The 13269-nt window shown below is 40.0% G+C and overlaps 2 protein-coding genes across 4 annotated transcripts in view; one reads left to right on the top strand and one right to left on the bottom strand.

Moving 5' to 3' along the window:
• The window catches only part of LOC141416471 (beta-defensin 109-like), a 187391-nt gene that overhangs the window by 63778 nt on the left and 110344 nt on the right, over positions 1 to 13269 (top strand). The gene's annotated exons all lie outside the window — the stretch shown is intronic.
• Positions 508 to 4649, bottom strand: Defb134 (defensin beta 134). The gene is made up of 2 exons (XM_020181785.1): positions 4592 to 4649; positions 508 to 650 (listed from the first exon to the last, which is right to left on the bottom strand). The coding sequence occupies exons 1-2, from the start codon at positions 4647 to 4649 to the stop codon at positions 508 to 510; spliced, it is 201 nt and encodes a 66-aa protein (XP_020037374.1).

The raw sequence follows: 13269 nt of genomic DNA on the forward strand, positions 1-13269 counted from the left end.
CATTACAAGATGGAGTCTTTCCCTCTCTTTTAAGAAGAACTTCAGGTTCAGACTGAGTCCAGAATCATGTGAGCCGGCACTTAAGCCTTGCCTGTGTGGTCTATGTGAGAGATGCACCAGACTGTCAGAAGGCCAAGGAAGATCGGCTCTTCTCCATATGGTAGGACAGGACCTAGGTGTAAAAAGATGTTTTCATTGAAGCCTCTTTGAATAATTAACATCCTTTCTATGATTACAGAGAGGAATGACCACCAAGGAGAGCATTGTATCCCAATTTGAAAAGAGAAAATATATTCAAAGTTATTTAAATGAGAAGTTCAAGAAGGCTTCAGCTTACCTTTTAAATCCAGTGCCATAAGATTCTGGTGGGTGGCTTAGAAGGAAATAGGAGAAACTAATAATCATGGGTACATCAATATGTCATAGTTTATCCAAGTTCCCTGGCTTTGTAAAAAAATGGAGGAAATGAGACTCTTCAAGTTAACTGGCATTTATCGGTATCTCATATCAGGGTGCAGGGTTTCCTTTGATACAGCACTCCAGGTCAAACATACAGTAGGCAACTAGCATTTCACTTCCATAGCACTCAAGTCTGCAGATACCATTTCCATAGCATTTCTTATACAATACTGATGATAATGGGTTCAAACCTGGAAAATGAGTGGAGAGACAATTCACTACAGATGTATCGAATGACAAGTCTTTTAATTTTTGTCTATCTGGATTCCAAGGAGAATTGGTCATGATGATTTATTTTGAAATTGCAAACAAAATCAATGGACTGAATTGTCCATTCCTATCTACTGAATTGTGTTGGCCCAATAGTCAGTCATTAAAAACCTAACTCCCAATGTGAATGTACTTGAAGATATAGCCTTTATGAGATAGTTTAAGTAAAATGAGGTCATAATGGTAGAACCTAATCCAATGAGACAGGCAGCCTAATCCAACAGGATTGATGCCCTTACTGGTAGAGGACACAGTGAGAAGATGGCTGTTTCCAAGCCAGGAAGAGTCCCCTCATCATAAGTTGAATCAGCAAGCACTTTGATTGTAGATTTCCAAGTTTCCAGAATTGTGAGAATATAACTTTTGTTTAAGCCATATAGTCTGTGGTATTTCATTATGGCAGTTTGAGTTAAGACAACCAGTAACTTAGAAGTATGTTTGAATTATTCAGTTAATACAATCCATATACTCATTTAATTATTAAATATTTGATTCTTTACTCATTTATTCTCAAATCAGTTTCTATAAATCCTGTGAATAGGGACTGTTAAGGTACAGTATTGAGTATGATATAGATTTTTTTCTTTATTCATGTATTCATATGTGCATACATTATTTGGGTCATTTCTCCCCTCTGCCCCCCACCCCCGCCTCCTTCCTCTCCCCTTCAACCCCCTGGCTTCCAGGCAGAACCTGTTTTGTCCTTTTCTCCAAATTTGTTGAAGAGAAGACATAATCAATAATAAGAAAGACAAAGCATTTTTGCTAGTTGAGATAAAGACAGCTATACAGACAGATTCCTAGCATTGCTTTCATGTACAAATGTGTTACAACCAGAATTGATTTGTCTCTACCTGACCTCTTCACTACTTCCTGGTCACCTTCCCATACTGACCTCTGTTGCTTTAAGGTTTCTGTATTAGCTCCTCTGCAGTGGGAATATCAGACATTTTCAAGTTTTGGGTTTCCTACTTATCCCAATTCCTTCCATATGTGCTCTCCCCTTAGCATGTGACCAAGTCCAACAACATTGCTGTATTTGCCCTAGATCTAAAGTCCACATATGAAAGAAAACATATGAGTTTTGGTCTTCTGAGCCTGGCTAACCTCATTCAGGATGATGTTCTTGAGTTCAGTCCATTTACTTGCAAATGCTAAGATTTCATTCTTCTTCATGGCTGCATAAAATTCCATTGTGTATAGATACCACATTTTTCTTAATACATTTGTCAGTGGTGGGGCATCTTGGCTGTTGCCATAGCTTGGCTATTTTGTGAATAGGGCTGCAAAAAACATGGGTGTGCAGGTGCCTTTGCAGTAACCTGAGTTGCATTCCTTTGGGTATATCCCTAGGAGTGGAATTGCTGGCTCATATGGCAGATGTATGTTTTTTAAGAAGCCTCCATATTGTATTCCAGAGTGGTTGTACTAGCTTGCATTCCCACCAGCAGTGTATGAGGGTTCCTTTTCCCCCACATCCTTGCCGACACCTGTTGTTGTTGGTGTTTTTGATGATAGCTATTCTTTTTTTTTTTTTTTCTTTTATTATTCATATGTGCATACAAGGCTTGGTTCATTTCTCCCCCCTGCCCCCACCCCCTCCCTTACCACCCACTCCACCCCCTCCCGCTCCCCCCCCCTCAATACCCAGCAGAAACTATTTTCCCCTTATCTCTAATTTTGTTGTAGAGACAGTATAAGCAATGATAGGAAGGAACAAGGGGTTTTGCTGGTTGAGATAAGGATAGCTATACAGGGCATTGACTCACATTGATTTCCTGTGCGTGGGTGTTACCTTCTAGGTTAATTCCTTTTGATCTAACCTTTTCTCTAGTACCTGTTCCCCTTTTCCTATTGGCCTCAGTTGCTTTTAAGGTATCTGCTTTAGTTTCTCTGCATTAAGGGCAACAAATGCTAGCTAGTTTTTTAGGTGTCTTACCTATCCTCACCCCTCCCTTGTGTGCTCTCGCGGATGATAGCTATTCTAACAAGGGTGAGATGGAATCTTAGTGTGGTTTTGATTTGCATTTCCTTTATAATTAGAGATGGTGAGCATTTTTTCATGTGTTTTTTGGCCATTTGAATTTCTTCTTTTGAAAAAGTTCTGTTTAGTTCAGTTGCCTCCTTTTTTTTATTGGTTCATTGATTTTGGGAGAGTTTAGTTTTTTGAGCTGCCTGTATATTCTGGCTATTAGTCCTTTGATGTATAGCTGGCAAATATTTTCTCCCACTCTGTGGGTGGTCTCTTTGGATCTTAACCTCACTTAATTTTCATCTTAGACAAAAAGAGAGGAAACACAAAGTGTTTCTGAGAGGAAAAAACATGACAAGTGCCATGAAGTATTTGCAACATAGAATGCTCTTATCAGTTTAAGGAGGGTGAAGTCAATTCCGAAGATTTGGGAAATCTTACTGTAGCTCAATGCCTTTAAGTTAAGCTTTTAGTTACTCCTTAGAATGATTAAATATGAATATTTCTCTATTTTCAAATGAAAGAAGGTGTTAAAATAAAAATAAAACCAATATTTGCTCATCCATAGAAGTTTTGAGCCAATACATACCCTCTCCAAGTCATGATGCCGTGGTTGGATAATTATATCCAACAGGAAAAAAGGCTGTCCTACAGACTGAAAATTCCGAAGTTAAGATTCTGTCTATTGATAAGAGTGGGGTTTGAGAATGAATTAAAAAATGAGTGAATAATTAAATATTTAGTAATTAAGTAAGGAATGAATGCCAGTCTTCAGGATGGGATACTACTAATGAAAATACAATGATAGCTCCCATGAGCCAGGCACTTTCACATTATGCATTGAGGTATTCAATTGGCAAGATGAAAGTTCAAGAGGATACAGTATAATACTTTTGGGAAGCTGAAGCATAATGGTTTATATAACAAGATAAGAAATTCCTATGGCAATGACAAGCTATGAAAATGTGTAAGGCACTAGAAGGGAATATTATAGACTAAATTTGTCTGGAGGCCATGAGTGAATTGCCAAAAACCATAGAGGAATTGATCCCCTCCATACTTTCAAGAAGCTTGTGTCCTATTTATAAAATTTAGACTACTGAGTCACATGATCTAAAAATCTGGTTCATCTGCCTAGAAAACACTTCAGGGAGGCTAGAAAATTAGTTGAGTCTCTACATTGTAAGGATTTGGACTGATTCAGTGAAGAGAGTACTCGAGATGAGATTTCTAAAGTCAGAAAAGGATATAGATGAGATTATATGCTGTTGCACATGTCTCCTTAGCTGCTACCTAGTTGGATCAGAAATTTCTTCTATCATAGAAAGCTCAGTGATTCTCTTGAAACAAGCAGTTTCAAACCAGTCTCCTTCTATACCTAAGGGATCTACAAATATTAAACAAACTCTAAGTAATTTTAGTATCTTAGAAATCCTAATAACTTGTCTCATCACTGTTTGCTGGTTTTGACTGTAATACCTAACTATGTCCTTGAATTAGAGACAAAACAATGGAGGCAAATCCTGGTGGGACATTACTAATGAATATATAATGGATTACTAGTGAAAATATAAATGCCCATGAGCTAGGCATTTTCCCATTATGTGAGGCACATTCTATACACTATCCCATTTAATCCTTGCAAGTCTTTGTCGTTGGTATGATTATTTCCATTTTGTAAGTGAAGAAATAGTCTCAGAGAAGCTTAGCTTTGTTCAGCTAACAACTTGGAGAGCCAAGATCCAAGCTCAGGTCTAGCTGACAGCAAAGCTGACTGATGCCTTTTCCACTTTGAAAATTAAAGCGTCCTTGGAGGAGTACACTGGTAAGGTTGCCTACAGTAGTTGATTTCTAGATGAAGCTTCTCCCTTAAGAAGATCCCCATCTTACCTGCCAACACCAGATCCCAAAAGAAGAGAAAGATAAACACTATGAGGAGAGGCTTCATGGTGGGTACTTCTCTTGGTGGTAGTGCCTGATGCTGGCCGTCAGAGAACAAAGAAAGGGAGATTAAGCCTATGCTCCTTGCAAAGATCTTGGGTCTGGGGCATGCCGTGCTCTAGATAGATATGCTAGGCTGAACACCCCAAGGCATCTGACTTGGCAGTACTCTTCTGGGGATGAACTGACAGTCCATTCCTGTCTGATAATTTTCCTCATCTATACAGCACTGTTATCCAACCTGGGTTCTCCAAAAGTGCTAATGGAAGCCTGAAAACTATACACCTTTTCATTTTCAAATGAATGAAATTTTTGTTGTTCAGTTTTTATGTTACTATATAAACTAAAATACAAAGTGTAAAAAATTTGTTAAAGATTAAAAATGACAAGGAAGGCAAAGTTACAATCAAGCCCTGCCTCTCATAGACAATCTGTGTGTTTCTTAAATTTTTGTCTGTGCTCAAGTTTGTTGCTTAATAGTTTTATGTATTTTTAAACTTCATATTATTTTTCTTAATTATTATTTAAGTTGTACAAATTTATGGGCTACAGTGTGTACAGTGTGATAATTCCATACATGTACAAAGTATAATGATCAAACTCAGGGTATGCTTAAGGAGATAAACAAAATCTTATAATTAGGTATCCTGCTTTTTTATAATGATATAAGTTTTTAAATGCTAAATGATATTACATCAAGATCATTTAAAATAATTATCACTATTTAAAAAATCTTTATTGAGGTATAAATGACATATAATAAACTATAAAAACTAAAGTGTACAATCTGAGAAGTTTTGACATATGTGAACTTTTTTGAAAACATAAACTAGAAATAAAGACATAATTTGTTCCTACTAACAATTCTTCATGCCTTTTGTAATATTTCCCTTCTGATCCTCCTCCTCTACTGCCTTGTCTCTAGGCCACCACTTTTCTACTGATGGTATAGATTAGTTTGTATTTTCTTGGAATTATGTGAGTGGACTAGCACGTGATATATTCTTTCTTATTGGGTTTCTTTCACTCAGCCTGATTATTTGGGATTCACCCATGCTGTGATATATATCAGTTGTTCATTTTTTTTATTGCTGGTTACACTATATAAATGTATATCTATGTTTATCTGTTGATGGACATTTATCATTTCCAGATTTTGCTATGAAAGCCAAAGCTTCTATGGATATTCATGTGCAAGTCTTGGTATGGGTACATGATTTCATTTCTCATGGGTAGTAGAAAGCTTGGATCATAGAGTAGCTTCACATTTCACCTTTTGTTTATTTATTTATTTATTTATTTTAATTTTCATTTTAAGATATGTGACATAATGAAAATTACATATATTCACAGTGTATAACACATGATTATATATATATATATAGTGTAATAATTATCACAATTAAATAAACACATCCATCACCACTCATGTCATATATTTCCAGTTATCTTATAGCTAAAAGTTTTTATCCTTTGATCAACATCTCATTTCCCCTACCTCACAGCCCTAATCATCACTGTCCTATTCTATTTTTATGAGTTTGATTTTTTTGTGATTCCACATGCAAGTGAGTTTGTCACAGGCTGGCTGTGTGCCTTAGTTGAGGGCCATAACTCTTATTAGGTGGCCCTCTTTACAAAGGTCGCCCTCCTCCATAGGGTTTTGGTAATTATGACTTTATCTTATTCTGCTGGATGTAACATTGGCAGTACCCCTGCCATAATTAGCTCAGTGTACTGCAGAAACCTCTGTGGTACCCTTATACCATAAGTTTGTAGAACATCTGTTTAAATTCTCCTCAAATTATCCCCATTTAGTGTGTCTGTTTCCTGTGAGGCTTACCTTCTTAGCACTGTAGCACAAAGCCATACAATTTAATTGAACCAATGAAAGAATCAATCAGTAAAGTGGTGGCATGATGTTTGTGAAAATATACAACTTTATATTTCTTCTTAGGCATTCATCTATTTCAAAGTGAGCTTTTAATTCTACATAAGTTTAATTGTACTAAAGAAAGCCAAAAACTGCAGAATCACAATATGCCAGAAGTAACTTAGAGTTAACTTTATCACACCCATATCACCCAGATTGCAAATGGGGTCTTGCTACCCCGTGAGATCTAGAAAAGTTGCACCAAAAATCACTATTTTGCCTTATGGAAGATGTGTTCCTCTTTCCAAGATTTCCATAAATTTCAGGGCCTTGTATTCTCTGTCTTCTGGGTTTGATTTCCATATGTGCTACATATCAGGTCAATCAAAAATGAAGGTGTTTGATTGAATCATATGACAGTCCTCTTTTCAATTTTTTGAGGAATCTCCATACTGTTTTCCATAGCAACATCATTTCACATTCTCATTGGCAACACTGAAGAGTTCCAATTTTCCTTATCCTTGCCAACAATTGTTATCTTTAGGTTTTCTTTTTGATAATAACCATCCTAACTGGTGTGAGGTGATATCTAATTGTGATTTTAATTTGAATTTACCTGATGATTTGTGATGTTGAGTATCTTTTCATATACCCACTGGTCATTTGTATGACAAGTATCTATTCAAGTCCTTAGACAAATTTTTAGCCAGGTTATTATTAGTATTTGCTATTCAGTTGTATGAGTTCCTTATATATTTTGTATAAACTCTTCTCAGACATATCAGGATCTTGAAGAGATACTTGCACTTCCATTTTCTTTACAGCATTATTCAGAAAAGCCAAGTTGTAGAAACAAAGTGTCAATTGATGGGTGAATGGATAAATTGTACTGTATACATATTTGTAGTTATATATGTGTATATACACATTGTTCATTCTTAAAAAGAAGAGAATGCTGTCATTTGTGATAACAGGGGTGAACTGGTGGATGTTATTCTCAGTGAAATAAACGAAGCACAGGAAGACCCTGGATAATCACACTTATATGTGAAATCTACAAAAGTCAACCTCATGGGAGCAGGTAGTCAAGAAGTGGGAAGAAGATTTGGGAGATGTTGGGGAAGGACAAGACATTTCAATTAGACTGGAGGAATAGGTTCAAGAGATCTACTGTGGGGCATTTTGATTGTAGTTAGTTAACAATGTATCACATACCTGAAAGTTGCTAAGTGTAGATTTTAAGTGTTCTGACCACAAAAATTGTATGTGAGGCACTGTGGATACTAATTTGGTCTAGCCATTCTTCAATGACTAGTTCAAAACATCCTGTTATGTATTATAAGTATTTATCCCTTATCAATGCAATAATGATAATAATAAATGGGTCATATATACATTTATGTATATATATATATATATATATATATATATATATATATATATATATTATATTTATAAGGCTAATTATTTAGCCTAAAACAGAGAAAAATCCTGCCATATGGGTCAATAAAGATGTGAAGGGTGGACTGTGGGAGGGCCACAGGTTCCCAAAAGGTGATAATTAGCCAGGGGGAAAAATGCCTCTTCTTCTTCCCAAGAAACATCTGTTCATGCCAGACACCTCTTCTTCAACATCCATCCACACCAAACTCTGCCCTCAGACAATAAAAAGCTATAAAACCTGATTTCCAACCTGACTCAGGGGACCACTGGTTTCTGGGTCCTGCTGCATGACCCCATGTGGCCTTTCCTTTCTATTCTCTGCAAATAAAACTTTTCTGACCTTTGTTGCTTGAGTCTGCCTTTGATTTCCATCTAAGCGTGGAATGAGGACCTCCACCATCTGAGCTTCCCTGCTCCTCAATCTTGGTGACCGTGAAAGGACACTTCTTCACCTGAGGTCAGTCCAGTTTGCGCCAAACTGTAGGGAACTGCCTAGGAATTGGTCATGATCATCTGGCACTCCAATGGAGTCTGTTCTCCAGAAGACCTCCCCACCCCATGGCTTAGCTATAGTGGAATTCTCAGGCCAACTTTTTTTCTCTCTCTCTTGCTAAGGAGGGTTTCTCCCTCAGGAATCTAGGGGAAAAAAACTCCAAGCCCTCTATGGCTGTTAAGACAGGCAACCCAAGAAATCAGGGGCTTGCTGGGGGCTTATACCAGACTGCCAGTGCTATGTAGGCAGAGCCAAAACCTCAGTGCACAGAGGCTTTTTTTCCCCTCTCAACTCTTGGCTCCCTCCTTCCTTAAACACTCTCCCTTTCAGATCTGATCCACTAAGGAGGAGGTCTAAAAATGGCTGGTGGAAAGGAAAGTTTCTCTTTAAGCTATAGTGGTGCTCTGGCCAGGTCAACTCCCTGGTGGGACCTGAAGGCTGAAGATGCAACTTCCTGACCCACCCTGAGGCTCCAAAGGTGGCTAAGTATCAACTTCTCCAGCTGTGTGCTACAGACAATCAGATCTCTACACTTTCTTCACTGTTCTTGTGGCCCAAGAGTGAAGGTCACCCCTTGCTTCTAGTATTGCCTCTGGTGGGATTGACCTGGAGAGCAATGATGGCTAATAATCCCTCGTGCATTGAGTCTGGGAACTCTCTTTCCCCTAATACTCAGCTTTTCCTTCTTCTTCTTTCCTAAGTAGATCAGGATGATTGGCTGCCCTCTTTGTCTTAGATAGCATTTGGCTTCATTCTACAGCTGAGTCTGGGAAAGAACCCTACATCCCCCTGTTCAAAACCTAATTCTTAGACTATGTCCTTAGGAGCTCCCATATCACTTCTGCAGCCCCCATTTCAACTGAGTACACCCAAAAGAGCTACTCTCTAACTTGGGCTTAACTGTTTTTGTTAGCTATCTGGTTGATCTGGTTAAGCAGGTTCCTGTAGTCTGCCCTCAGGGGAGAAAAGAGTGCTTTACCTGAGAGCTACCTAAGGAGATAAAGACCATAGGGGTCTTCTTTTCTGTCTGTTATCACCAACAAAAGAACAATGCCTTCAGATGCTCCCTCTTATTTTGTAGAGAATATATGTCTCATGGGGTATATCAGGAGACAAAAGTCTGCCTCCTCAAAAGTCCTCATCCATGCCTCCACAAGGGTCCTCCCTCTGGTCATGAAGCCCTGTTAGTTGCTTTAGAGCCCCTCACTGATAGAGTTATTTTTAAATTACAAGCCTTCAGCTGGTAGAGGAGAACCAGGCGAACAGGGAAAAGAAATGATCAGGATCATGCCAGCCGGGTGGCTGTAGCGGATGTACCTAAATGTCTTCCCCATGATCTTAGCCACAGGTGGCAGTGGTGGGAGAGCATGGGAAAGAGGGACGCCCTCTCCCATGTAGAAGATCTCCTCATGTGGGGATGCCTAGGTAAAAGGAGAAAACTCCTGTTAAGGTGATCAATTTTCCCTTGCTTCCCTTTTTAGTTGGGTAATCAAGCTTCCAGGATTCTGGAAGGATCCCCCCTGGCCTGCTAACTTAAATATTGGAAAGATCTTGATCCAGAAAATCTTCAATGGAAGCAACTTATGTTTTACTGCACTCAAGCCTGGCCATAGTATCCTCTGGGAGGCTGGGAAAAATGGCCAGAAAGAGAGAACATTAATTATAATACCATTCTTCAATTAGATATGTTCTGTAGAAAGGAGGGAAAATGGACTGAAGTCCTGCATATTCAACTTTTCTTTTTCCTAAGAGACCACCCAGAATGGCTGAGTAAATGCAGACTAAGATACTCAGACCCTGGTGACCCTTTGCAAAAAGCCCCCGATTCCCTTGAGGAACCAGACCTGAAATACCATCTGATGCCCAAGGGCTCCCAACAATGTCAAAGGGGGCCTCCCCTGTAACAGAGATAAAATCTCCAGGGAACCACAGGGGATATATCCTGCCCTGAGGAAATTGATCAATGCCCCCACAGTTCTCCCTCCTCCTTACACAGCTACCTCATGCCCCTGACATCATCCCACAGGACTCTATCTCCTCCAGTTAATTCCCAGAAGGGACAGGGCTCATGTTCCTTTTAGATGAAGTGATCTTAAAGAACTAAGAAGGGATTTAGGAAGTTACACTGAAAACCTGGATCAGTACATTCATGTATTCAGGGAAGTCAACCAAAATTTTAAGCTGAGCTGGAAGGATGTAATGATATTGTTATCTTGACTCTCACTTCTCTAGTGAAACAGTGAGTACTAGATCAGGCAGCAGCAGCTGGGGATGATTATCACTTAGATAAATGTGGCCCTACAAACCTATCTCAGACCCAGCCCTTGGAGGAGGAGGGGGAGGGAGAAGGAAGACAGAGTCACTGGGATAACAAAAAGGGAATCCTGATTTCCAGTTCTCACAAGAGATCAGGCAGTGCCTAGATATGATCTTAAGGTGGGACCCTGAGAATGACAAGGATGAATGGATCCATAACCACTTCATCCACTGCATTCTTGAGGGTCTGAGGAGGGCCAAGGTAAAATCCCTTAATTACTCTCAAGTCATGGCTGTATAGGAAGGACCTTTAGAAACCCCAGTAGCTTTTCTACAGAGACTTAAGGATGCTTTACAAAAGCATACCAACATTGTACAAGAGTCACAGGAGGAGGAAATTGTCCTAAAAGATAAATTTCTAACACAGTCATCCCCAGATAGTCATAGAAAGTTTCAAAAACTGGCAGCTGAAGGGAACAGAGATGCAGAACAACTGGTCCATGTAGCCACATTTGTGTGTTATAATAGGGACTTAGAAAAAGAAAAAAATCTGGAAAAGGAAAAGAGAAAGGATAAATGGCAGGAGGCTCTGATTGCAGCACTCCAAGAGGTTCTCCCAGGGAACAGTCCAAACCCACAGACATGTTTTCAATGTAGACAGGCAGGCCATTTTAAGAGGGAGTTCCCCCAGAGGAAGCCACCTCTGGGACCCTGTCCCATGTGCTGGAGAAATCATTGGAAGACACACTGTCCTCAGTTCCCAAGGGAACAAAGGCCAGAGCCTCCCACCCAATGATGAGTCCCAGAGCCTCCTGTCCAGGCTCCTGTGACCCCCATAAAACAAGAAGAGCCCCAGGTGATACTCACTATTGAAAAGCACAAGGTCAGCCTCCTTATTGATACTAGAGCCAGCATTTTAGCTATTCCTTTCTCTTCCTGACCTCTAAGAAAATTACAGTTTGGGGCATATCAGGCCAGCCCCTAGAGCATTATTTCATTCAGCCTTTAGTCAGCTCATGGGAAGATTTCCACTTCTGTCACTCCTTTTTAATTGTTCCAGAAACCCCTACTCCTCTTCTAGGGTGAGACCTTCTATCTAAATTGGGGGTACAGTTCCTTTTACCCCCAGGGGGGGTTCTTTTGCTTGCCCCGATAGAGGAACCAGTAGACTCCACAGTGTGGACAGATGGACATACTGTGGGATGGGCAAGAACAGCAGTCCCAGTCCTTATTCATCTCAAGGACCCCTCTCAGTTTCCCCATCAAAAACAATATCCTGTAAGACCAAAAGTTAAGGAGGGGCTAATTCCCATAATCAAAGACTTAAAGAGATAGTGACTGCTAATAGAATGTTCCAGTTCATATAATACACCTATTGTTAGGGTCAGAAAGGGACCTAACAAATGGAGGCTAGTCTAGGATCTCTGCCTGATCGATGAAGCAGTAGTGCCTCTCTACCCTGTAGTTCCAAATCCCTATATGCTTCTAGCCCAAATACCTCCGGTACTGCTTACTACTCTGTCCTGCACTTAAAGAATGCTTTCTTTTGCATTCCCTTACACCCCCAAAGTCAACCCATCTTTGTCATTGAGGACCCCACAAGAAAGGCTAGACAGGCCACCTAGACTGTCCTCCCCCAGGGATTCAGAGACAGCTCCTATCTCTCTTTGGGTTAGCTCTAACCCAAGACTTGGCAGAGTGGCAATATTCACAAGCTACTCTGCTACAATATGTAGGTGCCCTCCTCCTCTGTGGACCAACTGAACCTGTCATTTCACAAGACACTGAATCCTTACTAAACTTCCTAGCAGATAGAGGTTATAAAAGTATCTAAAGAAAAAGCCCAATTGCATCCGTCTAGAATTACATATTTAAGTTTTGTCCTAGAGAAAGAAATGGGGGCTCTAGGAGAAGATAGGATCTGTCTGATCCTGACATTGCCTCTACTGAAGACTAAAACAATTGAGGGCCTTTTTGGTGGTGACAGAATACTGTAGAAATTGGATCCCAGGATATTCAGACCTAGCCAGGCCTTTATATCAGATTCTTATGGAAGTGCAGAAGGAACCCCAGCCTTTTATTAAGTGGGACGACAAGTCAGAAAGTGTATTCTACCAGTTAAAAAAGGGTCTTATGAAAGCTCCAGCCCTGGGTCTCCCAGTACCAGACAAGTTTCAATTATATGTCTATGAAAAGGGAGGATTGGCCCTGGGAGTGGTGAATAAGCTCCAGGGCATCACTCCCCAACCAGTGGGCTGGTTAAGTAAAGAATTAGATCAGGTAGCCAAGGGATGGCAAGGATGTCTTCAAGCAGTTACTGCAGTTAGCCTTCTAGTGCCCGAAGCTCAAAAACTTGTCCTAAACCAGGCCCTGACAGTTTACACCCCACCCAACCTAGGGGGAAGTTTAAATTCAAAAGGAGGACTTTGGCTATCCAACAGCCGTCTACTTAAATACTAGGCCCTGCTGCTAGGAGGGATGGAAATAACTTTAAGGACCTGTCATAGCCTAAACCCTGGATGCCTTCTACCAGAGACAGGGTGGAAATCCTGAACACTCATG

Source organism: Castor canadensis, chromosome 14, assembly GCF_047511655.1.
Source record: "Castor canadensis chromosome 14, mCasCan1.hap1v2, whole genome shotgun sequence".
In the NCBI taxonomy this organism is placed as follows: domain Eukaryota; kingdom Metazoa; phylum Chordata; class Mammalia; order Rodentia; family Castoridae; genus Castor; species Castor canadensis.

Bases quoted from the DNA above. Each gene is read 5' to 3' on its own strand.
- Defb134 (XM_020181785.1), bottom strand. From the start codon at position 4,649: ATGAAGCCTCTCCTCATAGTGTTTATCTTTCTCTTCTTTTGGGATCTG. The intron at 651-4,591 runs GTAAGATGGGGA...CTCATTTTCCAG, and splicing joins TTGGGATCTGGTGTTGGCAG to GTTTGAACCCATTATCATCA.